At 35.5% G+C, this 26,054-nt stretch overlaps 2 protein-coding genes across 7 annotated transcripts in view; one reads left to right on the top strand and one right to left on the bottom strand.

Annotated features, from left to right (window-relative positions):
* POLR3G (RNA polymerase III subunit G) overlaps positions 1-26,054 on the top strand; it is a 70,145-nt gene that overhangs the window by 13,930 nt on the left and 30,161 nt on the right. For 3 of the 6 annotated variants that reach the window (XM_016145038.2, XM_016145041.2, XM_016145033.2), the window contains exon 1: positions 25,744-26,004. The exons of 1 other annotated variant lie outside the window; for it this stretch is intronic. The gene's annotated coding sequence lies outside the window, so the exon portion shown is untranslated. Of the gene's footprint in view, positions 1-25,280; positions 25,403-25,743; positions 26,005-26,054 lie in introns of those variants that run through there. 2 more of the 6 variants (XM_016145034.2, XM_016145040.2) reach the window with 2 other exon arrangements.
* On the bottom strand, positions 13,321-25,710 carry MBLAC2 (metallo-beta-lactamase domain containing 2). Its single transcript, XM_016145032.2, has 2 exons — positions 24,827-25,710; positions 13,321-16,640 (listed from the first exon to the last, which is right to left on the bottom strand). Exons 1-2 carry the CDS (start codon positions 25,278-25,280, stop codon positions 16,255-16,257), a joined length of 840 nt encoding a protein of 279 aa, XP_016000518.1. The 5' UTR covers positions 25,281-25,710; the 3' UTR covers positions 13,321-16,254.

The raw sequence follows: 26,054 nt of genomic DNA, 5'->3' as shown, positions 1-26,054 counted from the left end.
CCCATTTTTTGATTCAATCATTTGCTTTTTTGTTGTTACTGAGTTGTATGAGTTCTTTGTATATTTTGGATATTAGGCCCTTATCAGAGGCATTGCTTGCAAATATATTTTCCCATTTGGATGGCTGTCTCTTTACCTTGTTGGTGGTTTCTTTTGCTGAGCAGAAGCTTTATAGTTTGATGTAGTCCCATTCATTTATTTTAGCTTTTACTTCCCTTCCTTTTGAGGTCAAATTCATAAAATCCTCTTTAAGTCCAAGGTTCTTGAGTTTCATTTCTATGTTTTCTTCTATGCATTTTATTGCTTCAGGTCTTATATTTAGGTCGTTAATCCATTTTGAGTTAATTTTGGTGTGTGGTGATAGACAACAGTTTAGTTTCATTTGCAGGTGGCTTTCCAGTTTTCCCAGCACCATTTATTAAAGAGGCTTTCCTTTTTCCACTGTATGTTTTTGGCTTTTTTATTGAAAATTATTTGCCCATATAAATAATGGCTTACTTCTGGACTCTCAATTCTGTTCCACTGGTCCATGTGTCTGTTTTTCTGACAATACGATGCTGTTTTGATTACTGTCACTTGGTAGTATAATTTGAAGTTGGGCAGAGTGATACCTCCAGCCTCATTCTTTTTTCTCAGGATGGCTTTGGGAATTTGGGTCTTTTGTGCTTTGATACAAATCTGATGTTTTTGTGTTCTATTTTTTTTTTTTTAAGCCTATGGCATTGTGATGGGGGATTGCGTTTAATCTGGGAATTGTATAATGCTTTAGGTAATATGGCCATTTTAACTATGTTGATTCTTCCAATCCAAGGACATGGAATATTTTTCCATTTCTTTGTATCTTCTTTGATTTCTTTTAATAGAGTCTTGTAGTTTTAATTATATAGATCACATGTTTCGTTAAGTTTATTCCTAGGTATTTTATTCTTTTTTTTGCAATTGCAGAAGGAATTATTTTTTCCACTTCTTTTTCTGACACTTCATTATTAGAGTTTAGGAATACTATGGATTTTTGAACATTGATTTTGTATCCAGAAATTTTTCTGTATTTGCTTATTGTTTCTAGTAGTGTTCTTGTGAAGTCTTTAGGGTTTTCTATACAGAGAATCATGCCATCCACAAATAGTGACAGTTTGACTTCCTTGTTTCCTATGTGGATGCCTTTTATATCTTTCTCTTGTCTGATTGCACTTGCTAGGATCTCTAATGTTATATTGAATAACAGTGGTGATAGTGGACAGCCTTACCTTGTACCTGATCTTAGAGGGAATGTTTTTAGTTTTTTATCATCAAGTATAACGTTGGCTGAGGGTTTGTCATATATGGCCTAGAATTTCTTTTTTTTAACCTGACTATCTTATGAGTCCATCCTTATGCTTGTCCCTCTTCCTATTTATTATTTATAGCAAAGTTTGCAAACTTACGACCTTATGACCAGATTTTGCACATAGATATATTTTGTTCAACTGCAGAGTGTTGGCTCACACAAAATTTCTAAAACTTTAAATCTTAGGGATACATATTACAAGTCTGTCCCATCCTGCTTGCCCTTCCTCTTCCCATCATTAGTAAGAATCTTTCTACAAGACCATTCTCTTTTTTATGTATTTCTTAAAGCTGTATAAATATCGAAATATTTACAAATGAGATGATGTGATGTTTTTGAAAACAATTGGCTTCAAAATAATCCAGTATGTGGGTAGGGCGGGAGGGTAGGGATTTTGGGAGGGTATAGAAGAAATAAAATTGGCCATATGTTGAAAATAGTTGGGGATGGATGGATGGATACTCAGGTGTTGATTATACTGTTCTTTCTACATTTGTATATGATTGAACTTTTCCAGAATAAATAGATGTTTTAAACGTGGGGAAGGAACTATTTTGACTTTCATGAAAGTAAAAATATTCATTTTTACTTTCGATTTTCATTTTTACTATCATGAAACATACATAATTTGAGAAGGCACCATATTCAAGGAGTTAAAACTAAAAAGGGTGAGGAGAGAGAAGTGGTCCTTTGCAAAGGGCAAGATGGCACATGGATGTTTAAGGCTAAACCACGTTGATGGAGGAAGCCAGACTGCAGCATGGTTCGAGCATGCTAGGAGTAAACATTCACAAAGTGCTTATTTCTGAGTACTGTCTTGTAGGTATTTTCTCATTTACCGCTCATAGATCCTGAGAGGTCAATATCATAGGCAAAAAATGTGATGCTGGGACTAGTTATTTGTTTGGGTCACAAAGCAAGTAACTGTTACCTTTTGGGAAAGTAATCTCACTGGAAAAGCTGTGATTACAATGGGCAGAGGAGGAGATGACCAGAAACCAGAGACTACATACCAGCTAAATAAGACCTACAGAAATATGTTTAAAATGTTTGATTTCATTGCTAACATTTAAAAATCAGGAAGAAAGAATGAAGACTTGATTTATAGCTTTTCTTAACAAAAGATTTAACAGCACAGTTAACTGTACCCCCTTATAGCCAAGGCACTGCTGCCCCCTTTCTGTGGGACTTGAACTTTCCTTTTTTGCCAGAGTAGCCTTCATTCATTATTTTTATTGCAAATGTACTGCTTTACTTTGTGCATTATGCCCTATATAAGTATTTAAATTCATTTTTATACTGATTATATTCAACCTGGAGTGTTATGACATACTAGTGTGTATCTGATCAGTGAGAAAGAAAGGAATAGAGTCATAGAAACTCAATGTGATTTGTCCACCACATGTTGAGAACTACAGTCCAAACCACTTCTTCAGCAATAAATCTCATACTTTATGCCTATTGCGATATCTCTGGCAGAGTTTTCTTGTGCTATAAATGCTAAGTGCCATGTGAATGAGTGGTGTGATAATAAATGCTTGAGGATTCAGAGGTTCGCAATTATTTCTGCAATAATTAAAACAAATAATTTTTACAGTTGAGTTGAAATTTTATAAAAGAAATTAAAGCATTCCAGATAGAACGAGAAACGTCGAGATCATAGAGTTTGCATTTGCATCCAGGCTCTAGCACTTGCCAGCTAATGATATGGACAACTTATTTAACTTCCAGAAGCATCAGTTTCCACATAAATAAAATGGTGACAGGGATAGTTCCTACCATCCTCATTGGGTTGTTGTGAGAACCGAGTACCTCAGTTTTGGTTTCCTCCAGAGCTAACTCTGAAATATGGATTTGGGTTGAAGTAATTTATTTGGGAGAAGATCCCAGGAAAGGAGTCCTGCTGTGGATCCTCCACGAAAGGGCTGGGAAGCAAGAAGGGTAGTTTTCCCTTACTTGCATTCCTCCTGGGTTTGGGGTTGCACTTTGAGCATTAACTGTCAGACACTCTTGCCTACCTTGGGCACAGGTCAAGCACACTCCAGGATCAGAGAAAGCCCTTACACACAAAGTTCCAGGGCATGAAGTAAGCCTTTTGTTTTTCCAGGAACTGTCCACCAAGGCTACAGGTGACCTCTGGAGGGGGCCGAGTGGGTATGGGCAAGGCATAGAGAGCATCTTCTATAGTGAGATAATGCATTGATCATAGTAGCATATGGAACATAATCAACACTAACAAATGATATAAATACTTAAATTTTTTTAATACTAAGTGCTAAGATGGCAAAAGGAAAGTTTTCCCAGTTGGAAGGAAGAGATAGTATTACCAAGGAGATGAAATGGAGTCAAACCAGAAACCTGAAAGCCATCTTTTACATTGGTTTCCGACCTTCTTCCTCCCATTCCATCAATTTAATCACCTGAACACCTCTCCCTTCTCTCTTCTCCATCCCAGCAACACTCTTTAAAGCAAGCATTTCACATTTCTTGCTTGAATTATCCTATCAACCTTCTAATTGGCCTTCCTGCCAGCCTCTTTCTTGCATCGCCCTGAACCCCACTCAACCCATTCATTATTATCAGAATGCTTTTTCTAAAACCTAACTCTGGCAGTTATCCTCTTCTTCACAACTCGAATACTTCAATGATTCTCCACTTATTTCTGAGTGAAATTAACACTCTTTAGCTTAGGCTGCAAGACTCCTCATCTAGTCCTGCTTGCTTCTCCAGTCCCATTTCTCTCGTGCCTCACTTTCAACTCCTAAATTCCAGACATAAGACAGCTTCTTTGGTGCCTCATATATGCCACGCTTTCTCATAATTCAGTGTTATTTTCCATGTTCTTCCTCACCTTTTTTCTTCTGGAAAACTACTGAGTTTTATTCAGAAATTCAATTTGGTATCACCCTTTGTGAAAAGCTATCCCAGATATTTACTCTTCCCTCTGGATCAGTGATCAAAGAACGTTCCCGTATGTCTCTTAAAATTGACCACTTGTATTATAAATGTCTATTTACTTTCTGTCTTACTAATTAGATCAGTATTCTTCATAATCAGATACTGAATGTCTGCATTCTTAAGGAGTACCCAAGGTGATTTTTATTCCCAATGAAGTCTAAGAATCATCTTATTGTTCTAAGAGGAAAAACCTAAGGGGGAAAACCTGTAATTCTAACATATAGCTGGTACTCAATAAGTAACTCTTGAATTAATAATTACAATTGTTTAAGTTTTGAGTATTTTCACTCAGAGATTTTATCGGGTTGCCACCTAGGGTAATAAGACTCAGTAACAACTATTTTTTGTACCATGAGTATTGTAAATTGGGTATCTCATTGCCCAGTCTTCCAGCTAAATGGCTATTAATTTTGACCTGTTGTTCCACTTTTTCACCCTTGACTGCCTTTAAACCTTTTTTCAAGAAAAATATTGAATCTTACTTACTGTTTTTGTTAACAAAGTCTAGAAGAGTCATTCTCAAAAAAATGTATATTAGAAAGACCGAGAAAGCTTGTTAAAAATAGAGATAGCTGAGTCCCAATATCATAGATTGTAATTCAATATTTAAGAGAAGAGAGGTAAGACTGTATTTTTAATAAGATTTTGAAGGAAAAATCATCCTTTTTATAAATAGATCTATATATTATGTAAATAGACAAAAGGTTAACATTTCTATAAACCGATAGATACATATTTTATTTCCTCTAGACAAACACTGTGACCTGTTTCACAAAAGGTTATCAATATACTTTACAAATATCTCTTGATGTTTAGCAGTGCTATAATGTTTTGCCTTGATTGACCCGCTTAATAACATAATGTACCTAAAGAAAATCCATTGTCTAATTTTATCCTTTACTCTTAGCAGACAGAAAGGTAGATTGTATACTTATCAATCTACCAGAATCTTTGCTTTTATTAAATTGTTCTGTTACAGCAAAATTGGGAATGTGACCAAGGATTTGGTAGTATGGCCATTCAACTTTGGCTTATGTGTGCCCACACGGCTCTCTTTCTGGATTCAGTCTTCTTATTTGATGAGAAAATCAAATCTTACTCTAACCCCAAACTTTGAATCTGTGCTTATTTTCTATAACCATCACAGCAATATCTGCAGTTACCTAAACCCTGACAACAATTAGGGGTGAGGCCGCAGGATGAGGAAGAGTATTTACAGGAATACTCTTTCCTTCTCTTTACCTCTGGAACACTACCCTGGGGTGGAATAGCAATCTGTGCCTCTGAACCATTTTCAGAGAGTAGAAGTTTTCATCATTTATACAGAGACTGTAAACTGAGCCTATCTGTCCCTCTGTCTAGTTTCTGTATCTCCCCTCTAGAATTTATGTCTACCTTGGATATAAAAAGACATTTATTATCTTGATTATCCCAGGTTGGCACATTCCTGGCCAAGGATGAAAAGGAAACTCTACTAAATTTAGCGTAAGCATTATGGTCCCCAAAGTGTAAAATTTGCTTTAAAAGTAGAATCAGAATACTAAGCAATTGAAAAAATAAGTTTCCTTTTGGTGATACCTGGGTACATGATCTGAAAATCTAAGGAGAACCTGGGAAAATCCCTATCATGACCAGATGGAGTCAAAACATTTATGGGACCTATTGTCTCCCATGCTGTTATTAGAAGTGAAATAATTCTATAGTATAACAGAGTGAGTTTCTTTTACATATTTCTTTGCCTATTTTGTCATTTCCTACTGAGCTTAATACTTAAGGAATTAACCTGAAAAGAATGAGAAAAGTGGCAAAACCTGAAATTTTAATTAAAAAAAAATCTATTAATAATTGTTTTTTCAAAACAAATGTGTTTTTTTAGGGTCATATAAAACGAATATCATTGTGAAACTTTGTGAGAAAAATGTTTTACTGAATTTCTTCAATTAGACCACTAGATGGCAATCTCTTTGTTTCTTTGTGAATCCACTAGACAAAGGGCTCCTGAAGAAAACTCTCAATTATATTTTTTAAAGCTTTGACCTCAGGTACCGAATAGCTATTCTTCAAATCTTAAAAAAGTAAACTATGGAGGAGAAAACTCCAGTCCAGTTAAAGAGTACTCTATTGTGTTTGGGTTGTAGTAAATTAATGTCTTTCTCTGACAGCCAGAGAAGTCACTGGGTCACTAAGGTCAAAAAGGGATGGCTTCACCTCGGAGCACACAGACTTCCAAGATTTTAGGCCTGTAAGGAGACTATACAGAAAGACACAGCTAAAACAGTGCTCTTGAATCTGTTTTTATTTCTTTCCACTATTTTTTTTCCCTATCTCTTCTAATTTCATGATCTCTAAATTTTCTTTTTTCCTTTTATGGATTAAAAAACATAGACAAGGGGTGGAAGAAAGAGTTTGAGAGCAGATCACCCTTGTGGAGGAGATTCCTTTACCACAGAAAAGTTTACATACCACATGTAAAAACTATAATTACTATATCCGAAATATTCTTTTTACATCACTAATTTTGGGGTGACTTAGGTTTACTTGTGTAGTACTCTGAATTTCTTTTTTAATTGGAGCTATTAAAATATGATAATCAGGTATGTAACTAGTTCCTAAGTATGATGTTCAGAGGAAGGTGGGGGAAAATAAAATAATAAAAAATAAAATGTTAAAAAATTATGTATACATAGTATAAAAATAATAAACTGGCATTTAAAAAGGAAGGAAGGAAGGAAGGAAGGAAGGAAGGAAGGAAGGAAGGAAGGAAGGAAAGAAGGAAAGAAAGAAGGAAAGGAAGAAAGGAAGGAAGGAAAGGAAGGGAAAGAAAAGAAAGAAAAAGTAAAAGTATGATGTTCAAAAGAAGAAAATATTTTTTACTCTCATGTAAATATAAAACGAACACATATAAAAGATTTTCAACTCAATAATGAGGGAATCAGTTTAAAGGAAAATTTCAAAAACATACATACTTACACACATAAAAAGGAATGCTAAAACAAATTTGTTAATAGATGCAAAAGTGATTAACCTATAAGGTCAATAACATTTAATGTTTGTGGTAATGTTTTCTACAAGGCAGAAATCAACTTTGTATTTACAAGACAAAATTAGTTAAATTGTTATATACAAGAATTATTTGCATTACTATTAGTTGTGAACAAGTTAATTTCTACTACACTGAGCTGTAAAATAGCCTCTTAAATAGACAAAGATACATAACCTCCTATAATCAGATAATTTCCAGAAGGCCTGCTAAACTCGGTAATCTCTTTTTTCATTTTCAAGTAATGGACAATTTTTCCCAACATTACTATTTTGTAACATAATTATGTTAGTAAGAAGAGTAGTATAATTGCAGAAAGAGCCTTATCCCATATGCTTTAATATTAGGGCAAACCACAAGGAGGCATTTTTGCACTAGATTTCCTACATAGATGGTGGCCAGTTCCAATAATTAAGTGAGGGACACTATCATTAAGTTTTGGAATAAATTAAGCAGACCATGGGTTTTCTTAGCTTTAGGAGTAGATGTCAGAGGAGATGAGCAAAGAATTGTCTTGAAATTAAAAGAGAATAGAAATTACTTGTCTCTGACTCAGCTCACTATTTTGACTATGATGTGGTACCACAAAATATTCTGAAATCTGGAGATGTGTCCCGATTTCTCCAGATAATTAGATTTAGGGGAAAAAAATAAGGAAACAGAATACATCTCATGAACTAAGAAAAATCAAAGTTTGCAAAAACAAATGCCTACAAGGGCAAGGCAGATAAGTAAGATGAATAAGTAAAGCAGACTGGATATAATGTAGCATACAGTAGGGGTGCTATAATGAAGTGGGAAGCTCATGCCCTATCTGAAGAGACTACTGTTCTGGTCCAACTATATGAAAATACAGATTCCAAAATGCTAAATTTTAAGATTTTCTAAGAAATTAGAAAACTAAATTATTATATGAGTTCTCCTGTTTATTATTTTTTTTTTAGATGCTGGCCACTTAACCAAATAAATAAATAAATAAACATAATGCATCTTCCCTTCCTCTCCCAAAAAATTTGCCTAAGAGAATTTTCTAGAGTCTCTCCCCCATTGTGGAAGGGGCAAGTTCTGAGAAGTAAGAGTGTGATTGTAAAAGTAGTGACAAGAATTGAGCAGCAGGGATGAGCAGATAAACAATAAAAACATGTGAACTGTGTAGCTATGAGTCAATTGGGAATCACCAGAAATGGAGGGTTTAGGGGGTGGGGGGAGGTTGGACTTCTCATAACTTAGAAAAAAATGAACATCAAAAACTAGTATTATAGTTTATTGTACTCCTTACCCCCCACCCAAATATGTCCAGTGCTAAGTTCACCGAAGTTCAAAGCAATACATATTTGCTCATTGAGTTGTCATTTAGATAACAAGTCAAATGGAAGAGTCTATATAACACATTTTTTTATCAACTGTTTTATAACTCAGATGCTGTGTGTGTGTGTATGTTGTCTTAATTTCTTAAAAATCGGTGGGGAAAAGATGTGAATTAATTAACAGTAACATTCCAGAATAGAACTGGGACTATATTATCACCGAAGCTCGCTTTACCTCTTTAAGGATTTCACAAAACTCTAGATGATAAGTATTTTAACTGGCCTTAGCTGCTGGAAGGACATATAGTAAGGCCTCTACTACCACCACAGCCTATGGATCTGCCTGGAGACACCTGATGTAAATAGAACAAATCAGATTCTTTTTCTTGGAATTTTTGAATACAGATACTGAGCCAATGAGTCAGAAAATGCTAAACACTTGAACGAAAAGGTCAGGGCAAGATGTGACAAAGAACAATAAATCAAAGTCAAGTATAAGGAAATTTATGGGGGAGCAGAGATGCCCAGACACACAGAGACAAACAGAGGCTATTCCACTCTGAAGGTGATGAAAGGAATGTTGGGTTTCTAACATTCTTTTTCCATTTTCCTGGAGACCTAATGTTACTTTATTCAAATATTTTTGAAAGGGCCAGTTTTATCCTCTTGATAAACTCCCTCTTAATTGATGCTAATTTGAGTATGTATTTATTACTGCAACCACACAGTTCTTTGTCTACTAGTTACAATACTGCCAGATGCAGGAAGCTCATCCTTGGCAGAATGGAGAGACTGCATTAATGTGACCTGAGAAGGTAGTGTGGTCTCCATGGTGATTCTTACAGCTGATTCTCAAGTGCTTTTTATTGTTATGACTGAAAGTTAAAGTGTTGCTAAAAAGGAATGAAATAGAATCTCAGGGTCAAACTGAGTCTTCCTGTATAATTCTCAACATTGTATATTTCTATTAAAAATATCATGACGACCACTTGGTAACTGCTAGGTCTACATTAAAGAGGTTGTAATTTCTGCAGTTTTTTTGTCATAAGAAATTTCATTTAAATATTTAAAAATTAGTCCATTTTATTACCTATTTAATACTCAAGTATTTTTAAAAGCTTAGAATAACATAAATAGCTCAATGGAAACAGATCACCTCAATGCACATGCATTTCTTCTTGATATTTTGATCAATGATTCAATTAATTTTTTTTTTATTTTTCCATTGTGTCTCATTTTTCTCCATAGCTTATCAGAATCTCTATCTGACTTGATAATATAGAACATTCTTTTAATACTTTCTATTTGTATATTCATTTGTTTTATTCCCACAGTGTTTAATTCAGTACTATGTATCTTGTGTTAAATAAATAAAATTTGAATGATAAAGGATGCATATATAAACATGAAATAGTTTTTTAAAAATACCTTTTCTTAAAAAACACATTTTTTATTGGCAAGTAGCTTTGTGATTATATCTAATTATGCCAACTATTTGGACAATTATGTTACAAATAATTAAATTTCATTATTATTATTATTTTGCTATGAACTTACAGTACAGCATAGACTCAGTTTCTCCACCTCTAGTAACAAGCTTCTTGCACATTAGTTTTTACTATCATTAAGTAAGTGTATAAATATTAAATAATATTGAATTGGAGAGAATTTATTAAAATTAGTGTTTTATGGAAATTTTTCTAATGGTAATGCTTAGAGAAAGAGATAGGAAGCACAGTAGGAGGTTCTTGCAGTAATCCGTGTGTTAAATGATAGAACCCCAAAGTAGATGAAAGGTAGAAGGGATGAAAAGTAAGAGACAAGCTTGAGAGACGTCATGAAGATGATGCCATTTTTAACAGAAAAGGGTCTAGATAACTGAGTGTTTGATTCTGAATACCTGTGAAAGAAATGAGTAAATCAAGAGAATTGGTTTTGTGGCAAGATTATTTAAGGTGAGATGATGATGCAACAACTCTTCATTATCAGTGATTGCTTTTATCATTATTTCTCTACCATATTGGCACCATAAACAATTGTTAGCAATAGTACACATAAGAATATAATCATTTGAAATAATCAGGCTTACCACATTAAATAATTCCAGCAACGACTGAGAGTTCCACATCCTTGACAGCATTTGGTGTTATCAGTGTTCTGGATTTTGGCTATTCTAACAGGCCTGTAGTGTTATCTCATTATTGTTTTAATTTGTATTTCCTTGTTGACATATTATGTAGAGCATCTTTTCATATGATTATTTGGCATCTGTATATCTTCTTTGGTGAACACTAGATTTTTAATGTTAATTTTATATCCTGCTACTTTGTTTAATTTTCTTACTGCTTTCGGTGGTTTTTCTAGTTATTTCCAATTATTATTTTGTTTTTTCCTCAGAAGATGCTGGTGTTTTATATATATATTTAAACTTAAGAATGGAAGGTTTTAGAGTTCCATATGTGAAAGTGGCAAGGAAGGGAGGCTAAGCAATTGTATGCTGCATTGTACAGTGATCCCACTGCACCTTTTCCTGGGCACTCCAGATTCATTATCATTAGGGAGTCAAATTTCTAAGAAAAGGATTTTTCATTCTCCTGCCTGAGGGTATAATACTAGCTGCTAGCATTCTTTGAGCTAGGTTGGATACATATGGGAGTGTGAACATTTAGTATACAATCTTACACTGTACAATAAACCTTTGCTAAATCCTTTTTTCAATATAGGACCCAAGCTTATTAACAAGGTCTCGTTTCCTCTGAGTAGAGATCCTGCTTACCCTCTCTACATAATAATCCTTTAGTTTGGACTAGTTTCCATTTTGTGGGGGCCTGAAACTTATGCAATATAGGGGCTTTGAAAAGAAGACTAAAAAGTAACTGTTTTCTTGGGCCTCTTCCAGTGCCTTGGAAGGGATCTCTGAGAGTGGTAGGCCCTGAAAGTTAGATTACTCCATTTCATGATAAATCTAAGTTAGCGTCCCCTCTTCCCTGAGGTGGGGACAGGAAATTGCTTAGTAGTATAAAATTAGAGTCTAAATCATAAATAGAATTCAAATCAAAAGACTTTTACTCCTAGAGGGGAGATTGTATGGTAATAAGTGCTTCTTTACTTTCCTCATTCCTGTTTTCAGCTTTCTTGGGTTTATCAAATCAGTTTTTATTCTTCTGTCAATTTTCCAGTGTCCAAATATTGATGCTCTTGTCTCCTTTTACTATTCTTGTGAATTTATACCGTTAAAGAAATGCCTTTTCTGTTATTTTATTGAGTTTCAGAAAAGAGCAGAAGTTAAGGTGTGTGCCCAACCTCCATTCTTAGCCCCAAATCATAATGTGCTAAATCATACTCCAAAATTGCCCCCAAAATGGCTGGAGCACTTTATAGTCCTAGCAGCACGGCATGAAATTATCCACTTACCCATACCCTTGCCAACATTCCACATTTTCTAAATTTTCCAATGTGGTCAAAGTAATCAATCTCATTATTTAAATTTTCATTTCCCTGAGTACTACTAAGGTTCAGCATAATTTTATGTTTATTAGCCCTTTTTGTTTTCTCTTCTGTGAGTAACCTGTTTATATAATTTACCCATTTTTCTAATATGTAGTGAAGAAGATCAGAACACTCCAAAACATCCCATTTTAGCATATTGATTGAGCTGAAGGCAATTGAGAAAAAGCAAATATAGGAAGGGCTCTCTGACTTCTTGTTTTCTACCTAATTCAGGGCATAAAATTTCCTGTGATAAAGGTGCCCTCCCTGTACCAGAAAGAGGAACATTTTTATCACTGGGAATGGGGAGTTGACACCAAGCTTAATCTGCATAAACAAACCTACTTAAATAATCCTTGTTTTTAGTTTCTCCTGTGTATTTCCTAGTCACTTTTTCACAGTTTACCAACTCTAGCCGAAACCTCTTTTCCTGTTGTGTCAGTCTTTATAATTTATTGTTCTTTGTTAAAATGGTATATAAGCTCTCAGGCCTATCTTCATCTTTGGGTTTTCATTTCTTACATATGAAGGCCTCCATGTACATGTAAAAATACTTTCATCAAAAAAAAATTTTGTATGCTTTGTTTCTGTTAATGTCTTTTGTAAGTTTAATTCTCAGGAGGCCTACCCACAGAGCCTAAGGGTAGAGTACAGGTATTTCCTCCCCTACAGCAGTTTGCCTCTTACTGATTTGTAAGCATTTTTTATATTTGTTTAAAAAATGTTTTCTGTTACACAAGTTGTGAACATTTTTTTTTCTAATTTATCTTTTTAACTTTATTGCATCTAAATTCTAAGACATTTTAAATTTTGATGTAATTTTGCTTTTTGTTTCTATATAAAGGTCTTCCCTATCCTAAGTCTTAAAAATAATTTAAATTCTATTTTAATACACACGTGGTTCTGTTTTTTACATTTAAGTCTTTAATTCATTGGAATTTATGATGGCAGGGGCCTTATTTCCCACATCAACATTTGGGATATGTATTGAATAGCCCATCTTTACCCATTGATTTGAATGTCAAATTTAACTATTAAAGGCTTACATGGGTATTTTTTTTGTTTTTGGATTTCCTATTCTTGCCTTTGGATTTGACATCTTATTTATTATAAGCTTTTCAAAACTACTTTATATAGTAAACATCCTTATAAGAAATTACATGGAAATTTGTTAATATCATAAAAAAAACAATTACAGATTGAAATAAAATGTCCACTTTAATATTTATCACACACATGTTTACTTACACTTATCTGAAAATTATAAGAGGACAACTTGTACATGTCACATTCATATTACTATCCATGTAAGAACAACTACACATAACCATTTATTCAACTATATCAGGGTAACATACAAGGTTTTTGTTTGTTTAAGACTTCTCAGTTAAAAGGAAACACCATATAAGGAAAATGAATTTCCAAAGATTAAGTTGTTAACAATATAAATAATAAAAATTACTTCTAAATGTCTTACATTTTGTTAACTTTGAATTATACTTACATACTATTATTTCTAAAAAACATAAATTACAACAAGGGTCACTGTCAGGGTGAAAATATATATTTTTTAAAGCTTTTTTTTAAATATGCTATTATGCTTTAACATCACTGGATAATCTTGGCACATGTGGCATCTTGGAAAGTAAAAATACACTTTGCCAATTTTATGTTATTGTGCAGGTACAAGAGAAAAAGCACAGTTTGGGAGGCAGGCAGACCTGTATTCAATTACCAGCTTTGTCCACAATTGTGTTGTGTAAGGCTGGTCGATTACTTCTTGGCACTGGGGCCAGGATTAAATTAAATAATGCACATTAAAAATTCAAAACGTGGGCACTAACTGAATGAGAGATCATTTCACCAACTTATTCATATTGAAGCAATAGTAAAACATCAGTCTTATGTTTTGGTACAATTTGAAAACCTGAAAAAAAAAATTGAGAAATTTAAAAATAATATCAATGTGTTTTGAAAAATTGTACTTTTAGGAAATAAGGAAAGCCTTCACCAGGTTTAAATGAATTAGTGCCTACTATGCCCTGATTAAAAAGAAAAGTCCTAAAGTATGATAAAATGGTCAATGGTTAAGGACTTTTGGTTTTCTTTTGTGCTACTGATATAAAAATAATGGCTATATTTAAGGCTTTTTAAATGATTGTTTGTAGTTGCCCTGAACCAAATTTAAAGTCTTGATGTTGCGCTATCAACTCAAACAACCTCCTGCCTTGAAGGATTATTATAGAGAAACCTCCATGATATTCTACATTTGAACAATCATGGCCTTCTTACTGATTTTATGTAAAGGTTCATTTGGTGGAATGTGACAGTACAGCTTCTTTGTCATTAAGGATGATTCTTGTATACACAACCACAAATCCATCTTTCTCATACTAAACACTTGGTATTTGGAAGATCTAAGATTCCTGAAAATTAAATTTAAACTGTCATGGGGAATAGCCTACTGTAGAACATAATGCTTCCATCCCTATTCTCGGATCTTTTTGTTTCCTACACTACCCACCTAACAAATTATCCTTTCAAATCTGACTTAAAAACCTCCTCGGAGAACCTTTCCCTAACCTAACTTCACATCCCATCACTTATGTCCCTGACACTTCAACCTGCATATAATGTTATTCATATTTTGTTTACCTTCTACTTCTAGCTAGGATGTAGTCTCTTTGACTTTTTAAGTTTCCACAGTGTTTTAGCACAATGCTATGCATATATGTATGTGTGTGTATGTGCGCACGTGTGCATGCATATGCACATGTGCGTTGAATGAATAAAAGACTAAAGAAGATGGGTAGGTGTAGGGTGGGAAGTTTCATAATTTTTCAGGAATAAATTGCTAGACCTTCCTAAAATTAAAAGTCTGATTTCCAAAACTATCTCGGCTTGGTTTTGGGCATGTCAATAATAAAAAGGCAGTGAAAAAACTTTTTAAAAAACTTTATGAAATATTCTGAAAGGTTTTTTAATAAATTATTAAGAGCACCAAATCAAAACATTTTACTAAATAGTGGTATAATCTTTCCTACAACTTTATAAATGTAGACTTCATTAAAGACAAAGAATACTGAACAGGAATAGGTGTTGTGAATCAGGATTAAAAAGGCAATTCACTCTAAGTCAATATCTAATGCACGTTTTGCAATTAATTTGAAAAGCCTTCTTATGATACATATGTATGTTATGTTAAGTAAAAGAATAGTTTATATCAGGATGTTGTAGATCTCTATAGTTAGTTGTTTTGATACTATAAAATATGACACATACACTGAAGCTGCTATTTCACAAGAAAAATTTTGTTTATAGTAGCTGTTAATATTAAAATAGGGTATAATAAAAAATTATTCTCAATGTGTATATTTTCAGATTTTCCTGACAGTGTCCTCTTGTGAAATCTGACAATTTGCAGTTAGATTACAGATATTTGAATTTCACTTTTATGACTGAAGATATTACACATACATAATAACAAACAACAATATGTAAGAGCTTTTTACTGAAGCACTCTGCAATTTACATTTAAAGCTTTGTAATAAAACAAAATTCATTGTACTTTTTGTAAGTAAAATAACACATACGCTATAATTACATTAAGAATAAATAAAATGAAGCATAAAAATTCTGTCCCATAACAATAGATTGTTTTAGCTGTCATTCTAAATCTTAGTTTATATGTTTGTATTGAGTTCTAATGTATTTAAACACAAGAACCTTTGTCTTTAAATAATGTATTAAAAATATCAAGTTTGTAGTATAAACATAACACTATGCCTTTTTTTCTAGATCATCTAGGAAATAAAGACAAATGGGAGGCAAGGACAGTTCTTTCCCTTATTACAAAAATGCCTCTCTGCTTCCCCATATACTTTTATGTCATTTCTAGAGCAAATAATACAAGATGACAGCTTAGGCAAATTATGATCTTATTTAAATGGCTTCTAATTTGGAAAAAGAAAAAAATGAAACTAAGAACTTTCTTTTTTGGCTTATTCATTCTTAACCTTTTTCTCTAATATACAATAGTAGCATAATAGCACTTTTTGAAATGCTCACCATTAATCATTTTAAACAGCACAAAATAAATTGGGTTAATTTATAGAATTAATCGAAATAGATTATCAGGGTGAGGTCCTAGAATTTGTTACACGTAGGGCTAAACTTGCAAGAGATCGCATGGCAAAAGTAGAAACTTTGTGACATATCCCGGCTTTTGAAATGTAGTTAGAAGCCAATCGAAAAAGCCTTTCAGCACCAAAGGTATTGAAGTGCCCAGGAAGTACCTTCTCCACCAAACCTCTGTCAACTAATTCTATCAGACGTTCACAGGTTCCAACATAGTCACTTATCCTGCTGTACGGGAGCCAGTCAATCAGTGATCCATCATATACCACGTCTCCACTGAAGAGAATCTTTCGGTCTTTGTCATGTAAGCAAATACTGCCCCTGGAGTGACCAGGCATATGCATGACAGTGAGCTGTCTGTCACCAAGGTTGATCACATCCCCTATAAATGGAAACAGAATTTACAGATAAACATGTTGCATACATGACTTCAATACCTTAAAGAACTGAAGAACATTAAAGGGTTTGAAAGAGATTGGGAAGGATGACACAATATACTTTTATTTTTAAAATGCCATGTTTCTTAATGATGATTAAAAAATAAGTTGTATTTTATTTCTATTGTTTTCTAGACCAGTGTTTGCCAAAGTGGAATACTAGTTCTGCAAGTTGTTATGATGCATGAAGGAGAAAAAAAGATTCTGTGGTCAAATAATTCTGGAAATTTTTCTCCAAAGAAAATAGCAGCTTTCTTTTCTGCAAGGCTTCTTAGAGCTTTTAATATGCAAATGCATACTGTGGATATATATGAAGGAGATATGGTTGTACAGTTTCTCAAACTTATTTGACCACAAAACTTTTATTTTTCAGAATACACATGGTACCAGTATCCTGGTGACACAAATCATGAATGCTGCTCTAGTAGTATGTTTTTGCCCCTTGTTTTGTCACCCTGTGGAAATTTAGGCTTAAGGAATTGGTACAAATACTGCTGCTATTGTTGTAATAAACTGTCCTTAGTGTCTAGCCCAGAAACTTCATGTCTTCTGTCTGAATCCATTAAATTGTGGCAGACTAACTTGCACATAGGGTAAGATCTCATACTCTTCCCAGTTATTTGACAGTGGGAGGAAACAGAGCCCTGTAAGTACAAAACTGCTATTTTATTGGATTTAAATAAGTATTAACTTAAGTAAATCATCATAAATTAAAAGTTTCATACTGTTATTTCTAGTGTAAACACACAGAAAAAAATGAGAGAAATATAGTTAAAAAGTTAATAGAGGAATTAAAATGATGTAATAATCAGGATTTGTTAAGCATAAAAGAATACAATAAAGAAGAAACAGAAGGATAAACTAGAAATGAGAGACAGAAAACAAATAATAAAATGGCAGACCTAAATACAACTATATCATTAATTACATTAAATGAGTGGGATAAACACTCTAATCAAAGGCAGAGATTGTCAGATTAGATTTTAAAAGAGAAGATATATGTCAGTTTACAGGAAAGGAACTATAAGGCCAAGGACAAAAATAGGTTGAAAAAGTTGTATACACTATATAAACAGAGAACTAGAGTGGCTATATTAATACCAGACAAAATAAGCAATATTACTAGAGAAAAGATGTACAGTATATGAAGAAATACATTAGGTCAATATGTTAAAAATAAAAATTTTAAATGTATATGCACCTGAAATAGAGACTAAAGGATATTTTATTATATCTGTACACTGAAAACTATAAAAACACTATGAAGAGAAATTAAAGAAAATCTAAACAAAAGGAGAGGTATTACATGTCCATTGATTAGAAGACTGAAAATTGTTAAGATGGCAATTAAATTCAATTTTTTCTTACAGCTGGAATGTCTAATAGAACTTTCTGAGATTATCAAAATATCCTGTATCAACACTATCCAATATGGTAGCCATTAGCTTTACGTGGCTACCATATTGGATATGTACCTGAAATAACGCTAATGCAACTAAGGAACTAAAATTTAAATTTTAATCAATATTAATTAATTTAAATTTGTATTTGTACAGTCAAATGTGGCTGGTAGCTACTGTCATGGTCAGTATAGATCTATAGATACAACCACATCTCAATCAAAATCTTGACATGCCTTTTTTTTGTAGTACTTTAAAATATACCTCTAAAATTTATATAGAAATACAGATGACCTAGGATAGCCAAAACAATTTTGAAAAAGAGGTACAAAATTGGAAGACTTATACTTCTAATTTTAAGAATTATAATAAAGTTACAATAATCAAGACAGTGTGGTACTGGCTAAAAGATATACATAATTAAAGAAAGAGAATAGAACCCCAAAAGAAATACTTATATACGCTCAATGGATTTTTGACAAAGTTGTCACCAAAATAATTTAGTGGGTAAAAGGATAATCTTCTCAATAAATTGGATTTGGGGCATTTTGGACATCCATATGCAGAGAAAACAAACAAAAAATAAGCTCCCAGCTCTTACTTCATAATTTTAACAAAAATTAATTCATAAACCTAAATGTGAAAGCTCTTAGAAAAAACAGAAAATCCCCGCAATATTAGGCTAAACACAGAACTCTTATATATGACACAAAAAGCATAAAACATAAAGAAAGTAAGTAATTAGACTTAATCCAAGTTATAAAGTTTCTTACTTAAAAGGACACCATTCAGAAAATGAAAAGGCAAGCCATACAGTAGGAGAAAATATTTGCAAATTGTATATCTGATAAAGGACTTGAATTGAGAATACATAAAGAACTCTTAGATTGCAATAAGAAAACAAACATTCAAATTTTAAAAAGATGATTTTAATAAACTCTTTACCAAAAAAGATATCTGAAGAGCAAATAAGTTCCTGAAAAGATACTTAACATGATTAGCCATTAGGGAAATGCAAATGAAACCAAAATGAAATACCACTACATACTCATTAGAATGGCTAAAATCAAAAGGACTGAGAAAATCAAGTATTAACAAAGATGTGGAGAAACTGGAACCCTTATGCACTGCAGTTGAAAATGTAAAATGGTATAATTAATTTAGAAAAACAGTTTAGTAATTTCTTTGAAAATCAACATATACTTTCTGTAAGACCCAAGAATTCCATTCTTAGGTGTCTAACAAGGGAAATGAAAACATGTATCCACACAAATACTTATATGTGAATGTTCATGGCAGTATTATTCATAACAGCCCCAAACTAGAAAGATCCAAATTTCCTTCAACAGGTGAATAGATATTATATCCATGAATGGATTATTTCTAGGCAACAGAAAGGAATTACTGACACAGTAACACGATTAATTTCCAAAACATCATGTTAAATGAAAGAAGAGATAAAAAACTATATATCATATAATTGCATTTGTAGAATATTTTCAGAAAAAGAAACTATAATGACACAAAACAGATCAGTGAGTGGGGCAGGGGTGGGAGCAGGGATTGTCCTGGTCTTGTCTTGAATCTCAGTAATTACAATGAGATGGGATCAGAGACTCCCTAATTTCCCAACATTCCAGTCATAAGGGGCCAGGTTCCTTTACAAGATAATTGTTCTAGATTTAACGTGCCTCTAGGGATCACAAACCACTGCCACTTATTGTATGGTTGGCAGGCAAGGTAAAGAAATTGTAGTTAAGTTGACTTAATAATAGAGCTGTTAATGACCAACTATTTGATAAGTGTACAGAAAGGAGGGGAGCGAGGGAAATTTGATCCTAACAAAGAAGCTTTAGAGAATTACCAATGTAGTCTCATTGATCTTTGGTTATATCCAGCTGATATTCAAAATATTTAGCAACAGAAAAGACATAAATGCCCAAACTGTAAGGCCATAGTGGCTGAATATTAGTAGATCTGCCATTACCCTGTGGCTTTATAAATGCCTTCCATATGCTTATAATGTTCACATCTATCATTTCATCAAAACCTTTCTTACAAGAACCAGAACTGCCCATGAAATCTCCTTATGTGACATACACGTATGCGCGCGCGCGCACACACACACACACGCGCACACACACACACACAATTATCCTCCCAAACCCTCACCCTGACCCACTTACCAGATTCCAGCCATACTAGAGTTCTCCTGGCCTCTCAAATACACTTTTTCATCTTGGCACCCCCGATCTTTTTATTTCATTTTTAATCAAAGAAATATATGTACATATTTCAAATAAAATATTCTAGAAGGTCTTAGATGTAAGAAAAAGTTCTTTATGCCATTCTGGCTCTTTTTCCAATTCTGCTCACAAGCGGTAACCACTTTTAACAGTTTTAGCTATTTTTTTTTTTTTCTGGTCGTTGCCTCTACTCAAAGTAGTTATCTCTAAATAATTTTATATTTCATTTCCTGATTTACCAATTAGATAAACTGTTCTGATTTCACTCATGTATTACCATTTCTTGCTTTTTAAATTTAGGTATTATCTGTTGACTTCCACTGTGAAATATAAGAATTTTTAGCTCCTTAGTCCTCACTCTCCACCTACTATCACCACACATGTATACATTTCTCATCCTCTCACCCTCCTAGAGAGAGTAATGATTGAACTGCTCCAATCTAGAGCCCTCTGTACCTGGAGTACTATCATGCTTCCTTTCAACTTTCTCTTGCATTAGCTCTATTTCCTGTATTCCATGTCTTCATCTTGGTTTACTCCATTGTTTTGAAGGGAATGAATAGGATAAAGGTAGACCTCTGTACATTCCTAAGTAACAGCATGTGGAAAATAATTTTTGGAGACGTTGATCGTTAGTGGAATGGATGTAGAATTCTAAGTTGGAAATCGGTCTTTGTGACATAGCTCTTCTTTTCTAGCTTCAAGTATAGATAACCTTTTTTAAGTTTCTAGAAGCTTGATTCCCAGTATTTTGAAATTGTACAATAATGTGCATTGGGTTGGATGTGCTTTCCTCACTGTGCTGGGAACTCTGAGGCTTGTTCCACCTAAAAATTTACATCCCTAACACGTGGGATTTTTTCCCTTGAATTATCTCTACTATACTTTTATTATTCTCCACTTTCTTTATTCTATCTGTGCTATTATTCCAATGTTGGATTTTCCAAACTGGTTCTCTGCTGATTCTCTCCTAGTTTTCATTTTGCCTATCTGCTCTTTTTTGTAAGTTTTCAACTTTATCTTTTGGATCTTCCACTAAGTAATTTCTGACATCTGAAATTCCAAGAGTTCATGTGTGTGTGTGTGTGATGTCTGTTGCTTATTTTTAAAGCATTGTATTATCTTTTGGATATCTTGAATACAACAGCTTCTTTTATCTCCTGATGATATTAATAGTAGTCTCCTCTCTCAAGTTGCTTAATGTGGTTTATTTTAGCATTTAATCTCTTGTTAGAAGATTTTCCCAGATTTTTCATAATGCTTGGCTGCCTGTTTAAATGTCAGGATGAAAAAACTGCTTGAAACACATGCATGGGACCTAGTGACTTAGCCTTCACTGCAGAGATATTAAGCCAAGAATTACTTAGGGATCAGCATCTTTGTCTTCTATGGCTGGCTGGATATCCCAGGTGAGATTCTTCCAATTTACTACCGGGGGCGGGGTGGAGGGGTGGCGCTCTAGTCATCTGGAAAACTAGCAGTGAATATATATATATTCCCTATTTATTCCTGTTTTCCATTCTGAAAACACACACACACACACACACACACACACACACACACACACACACACACCCCTTATTCCTCCTATTTGCACTCTGAACCCCTGAGCTCAATAGTATTTGACATCTCTCAATCAAGAAACAGGTTTTACTCTCTCCATAGAATAAATTGACTGGATGGGCTTTCACTTAGGAAGAAAGGTCCTAGAATCTTAACAGCTTCTTAAATGGCTTTTAACCAATTCTACTTATTTTAGTGGTATTCTTTCCTTTGCCCCCACTACAGTACCAGCTACTAATTTCTTTCAAGGCTCCTGCAGTGTATACTGGGATTTGCTCTTGATTTCCCATTACTAGAATAGGATAAAACTGCTAACTCAGGCATCATTTACTACTTTCCAGTATCCAAAACACTGAGTTCCTCAATGTGGATTTATACTTAAAATGAACAAAGCACAGTCCCTTTAAAATGTTTTGAAACAACTGCTCTAATATTTTGGTGACAGTAGGCAAATTGTTTAAACATGCATAGTAGAAGCACTTCATATCACTTGAATGTTGTGAAATATAGGCAAAATGTGTGCCTATTCAAGAAGAATGTGCTACATCATTCCAAGGTTTATCACTATCTTCTTACAGGAAGATAATATTTCACTAAGAGTATGGCGAGTTGTTTTTCCATCAAGGATGATGCAGTGGATGATGCTCTCTCCTTTTCCTTCTTGTCCCTCATTTACAAGTCAGCTTTTGCATTAGTGGTACAGTACACAGATTTATGTTTCTCCAAGACAGGTGATCATCAATTCACTTAAATGAAATGTAATATAAAAGAAGACTTCAGCCTCCTCATGTTATAACCAAAACAATGAAGACTACACTGCTTGGTATCTGCTGTTGATGTGTGTATGTAACTGTGTATGAATTTTTAATATAAATATTTAATATCTCCTTCCAGGCATCTAGATTATAACAGTAAATTAGCAGACCACACACACCATTCAGGAGACAGGAAATTAATATTCCTGAGAAAAGAAGAAATTATATACTACTTGAGAGGATGAGGCATCCAGCTTCCAATGAAAAAACAATTTTTGATTTAACATAGTATTATCACCTTCAAAGTGGTAAATATTAAGCTTTCCTTTCATACCTTCATGCTTAACACACCACACAGATAGACTGCAGGCCCCTTGAAGCTTCAAAATTCATTAGTTATAATTATAAGGCTATAATTCTACCATCAACTGGGATTTAGGAAAGCTGGACTCTAGTCCCATCTCTTTCCCAAAGTGGCTATGTGACCTCGGGCATGATATTCAGGCCTGCTCGGACTATTAATCTATGAAACAGTAATTTTTATTACTCTTTCACCATTGCTTTCCTATTGCTGGCAGAGAGCAAAAGTAAACAAATTGAAAGTAATTTATTCATTTAGACAATTTAAATATGTTTTAAATAGTAATGTAAACGATTTTTAGTCTGGATGCCAGAAAAAATTTAGCCTGAATACCCATCAACTACATGGCAATCTCAACTCAAAGTATCGACTTTATCAAGATCTGCAGTAATTAAACTACGTTTAATGTAAACGTACTATTCTTTCACCTCAGATTGTTAGGTAATATAAGACTCCTTTCTAAATCAGTTCTTTTTTAATCTTTAAATTTAAATTTTTAAGGAAAAGACTTTTTGGTAGGGGGTGAGGTATAGAATCTTACTTTCTATTTTTTATATCTCAAGTGATCAGGATCTTATCGTAAAACTAATTTTTCTAAAATATTTCATTATTTGTCATATTGGTCAGTCATAAAGTGACCCTACTGTACTGCAGTAACTGGATTTTTCTACCTCTTTGAGGTACATTTTAATAAATGAAATTGGCAATTAAAATGGTTTAAAGATATAATGGAAATAAAGGGGATTCATAGTCTACTCAAAATTACTGTAATATATTTATGCAGTAGGATTTGTGTATGATTTGCATGCTTTGATCTCTTGTGCCTTAGTTCAAATCCTAGCTTTTGTGACTATCTTACTCCGTGCACTTTAGGCGTGCCAGTTAATTGGGGATCAGCCGCCTCTCCATCACACCTGTTGTGAGGATAAAATAAAATTAACAAAAGTATTATAAAAATGGAAATATACAAATATTGCTGCTGTGTCTAATTAGCTCAATTATTTAAGTGCTTGCATAGAGTTGGAAGCACTGGGGCCCTATTCATATTTTATTCCATTAGTTTCTCTCTGAAACCCATCCTATCTTTCGCAGAGCCCAAAAGCCTCCAGGGCTACCTATACATTAGTCCACATACTTTATCGCCGGAAATATCCTCCTTATTAATCCTTCTCAGGCCTTGCTTTCAACCTGACCAGACATCTGTCATAATGTAAGACGAAGACATATTCTACTTTTTATGTATCCTATCCAGCTTTTTCTCTCGTGAGGAACATCAAGAACAGAAATCTATCTGGAAAATAAGGATACACAAGCAGATTGGAACCACTGTTCTCTAATGGCTTTCTGAGCCTACAGGTGGGAATTGCTCATAGCTGGCGATCACCTAGTAGATGAGGTCGCATGACATGCACTCTCCTCTGTGAGACATCATTCTTTAAAAGTCTCGCTAGAAAGATGCCTAGAAATGTCAGACAGGTGTTCGGGAAAAGAATGGGAAATTGCTAGCCACAAGTCTCTGCAGCATTACACAAGAAACTGACTAGGGGGGTGGGGCCATCTTTCTTTCGAGTACTGAGCATTGCTACACGGTGCCAGAACTAGTCTCCCTGGCAGGGAAGGCTGCGATGGCCCTCGCTCTGGTCGAGTGAGCTTTCACTCGGAGGAGGGAGAAACAGAAGTGGTGTTTCTGCGACGCGACGAATCAAGCCCCTTAACAGCCACACACATCTGCAACATGTATCCCCTGGCTAGTGTCTTCCCAACCGCCTCCCTTAATGGCAGAGCGCGCGCGCGAGGGCTCATTACCATCCTGCAGGATGAGGGTGGGCTGCACAGCCTGCACTCGGAACTGCCTGGCCCTCCAACCCGGGCTGGGCGCCCGCACCACCTCACTGTCGGACAGCCAGGTCACGGTCTCAAAGTTGTCTCCGCGAGCCAGTGCCTCCGCTTCGGCGTGGTGCACGGCCACTCGGTCGAACTGGTAGAGACCGCCGGAGTGGTCGAAGTGCACGTGAGTGGCCACCGCCAGCAGCGGCCGACACGCTGCGTCCTCTTTGGCCCCGGCGTCCTGCAAGAGGCCGGAGGAGTACAGGTACTCCGGAAGACTGCGCAGTCCCAGGCCGGTGTCTATCACCACGTCCTGCTCGGAGCCGCGCACCAGCCAGATGTTGGCTCGGTTGCCCGACTCGTAGAAGCGCTCCTGAATCCAAAAGATGCCGTCGCCCAGGGACTTGTGGGCGTACCACTCGAGCGCAGACATGCTGGGCAGGGTTGCGGCTGGGCGGAGTGAGTGTGGGCGTGTGTGCCTCCCGAAGACTGTTCAGACTCCAGGCGCTGCGGCGGTGTGGAGCGGTCTGCCCGCAGCCAGGAAGGAGATGCAGAGTAAGGAGGGGGCGGAGGATGCGGCTGCTGCGGGGGTGGGGGGGAGACTCGGGCGGAGAAGGCTGCGCAGAGACTGCATGCAGTGTCCGCCCGCACTCTGCCGCCAGGTCTGCACAGAGCAGAGGCTGCTCAGCTCGCCCTGGGGCGCTGGAGCAATCGCAGCCTCAGAAGCTGCAGCTAAGGTAGCGTTAAGACAAGGGCCACTGCAGCCTACTAGAGACCTGGAAGGCGACGCTTGCCCACCTTGGGGGTCTGACTGCAGAGGCCTTGAGCGAGACGTAGAAGGCACCAGATCCGCCCACCCACAGCGCGCCGCGATGCGCACTTTCAGCCCGCGCACAGTCAGGCCAAGCCAGTGTTGGACGACTACGGCGCCTGCCAAGGGCTAAAAAGCTCTTGCTCAGCGGGCGGGGCCTAGCCGAGGAGTGGGCGGGGCTACTGGTGGGGTTCTGAACTAAGCTCTGAGGCCGCGTGGAAGGCGGAGTGCGCTTCTCCAGAGGTGGAAACAGCACCTCTGCGCCGGCGCCTTGTGTCCGCACCCCTTCCTTGCCGGGCGGCGCTTCTGCTGCAGTTTTGCCCAAGCCTCGAGCGAGACTTAGCAGGTAACAGGAAGCAACTGAGAGCTTGGGAGGAGATTTGGAAGGTAGAGGGG

Source organism: Rousettus aegyptiacus, unplaced genomic scaffold, assembly GCF_014176215.1.
Source record: "Rousettus aegyptiacus isolate mRouAeg1 unplaced genomic scaffold, mRouAeg1.p scaffold_m13_p_8, whole genome shotgun sequence".
Lineage (NCBI taxonomy): Eukaryota > Metazoa > Chordata > Mammalia > Chiroptera > Pteropodidae > Rousettus > Rousettus aegyptiacus.
Note: the sequence above shows the minus strand (reverse complement) of the source record. Positions and strands in the feature narration are given on the sequence as shown.

Bases quoted from the DNA above. Each gene is read 5' to 3' on its own strand.
- MBLAC2 (XM_016145032.2), bottom strand. From the start codon at position 25,280: ATGTCTGCGCTCGAGTGGTACGCCCACAAGTCCCTGGGCGACGGCATC. The intron at 16,641-24,826 runs GTAATGAGCCCT...TTCCATTTATAG, and splicing joins CACCCTCATCCTGCAGGATG to GGGATGTGATCAACCTTGGT.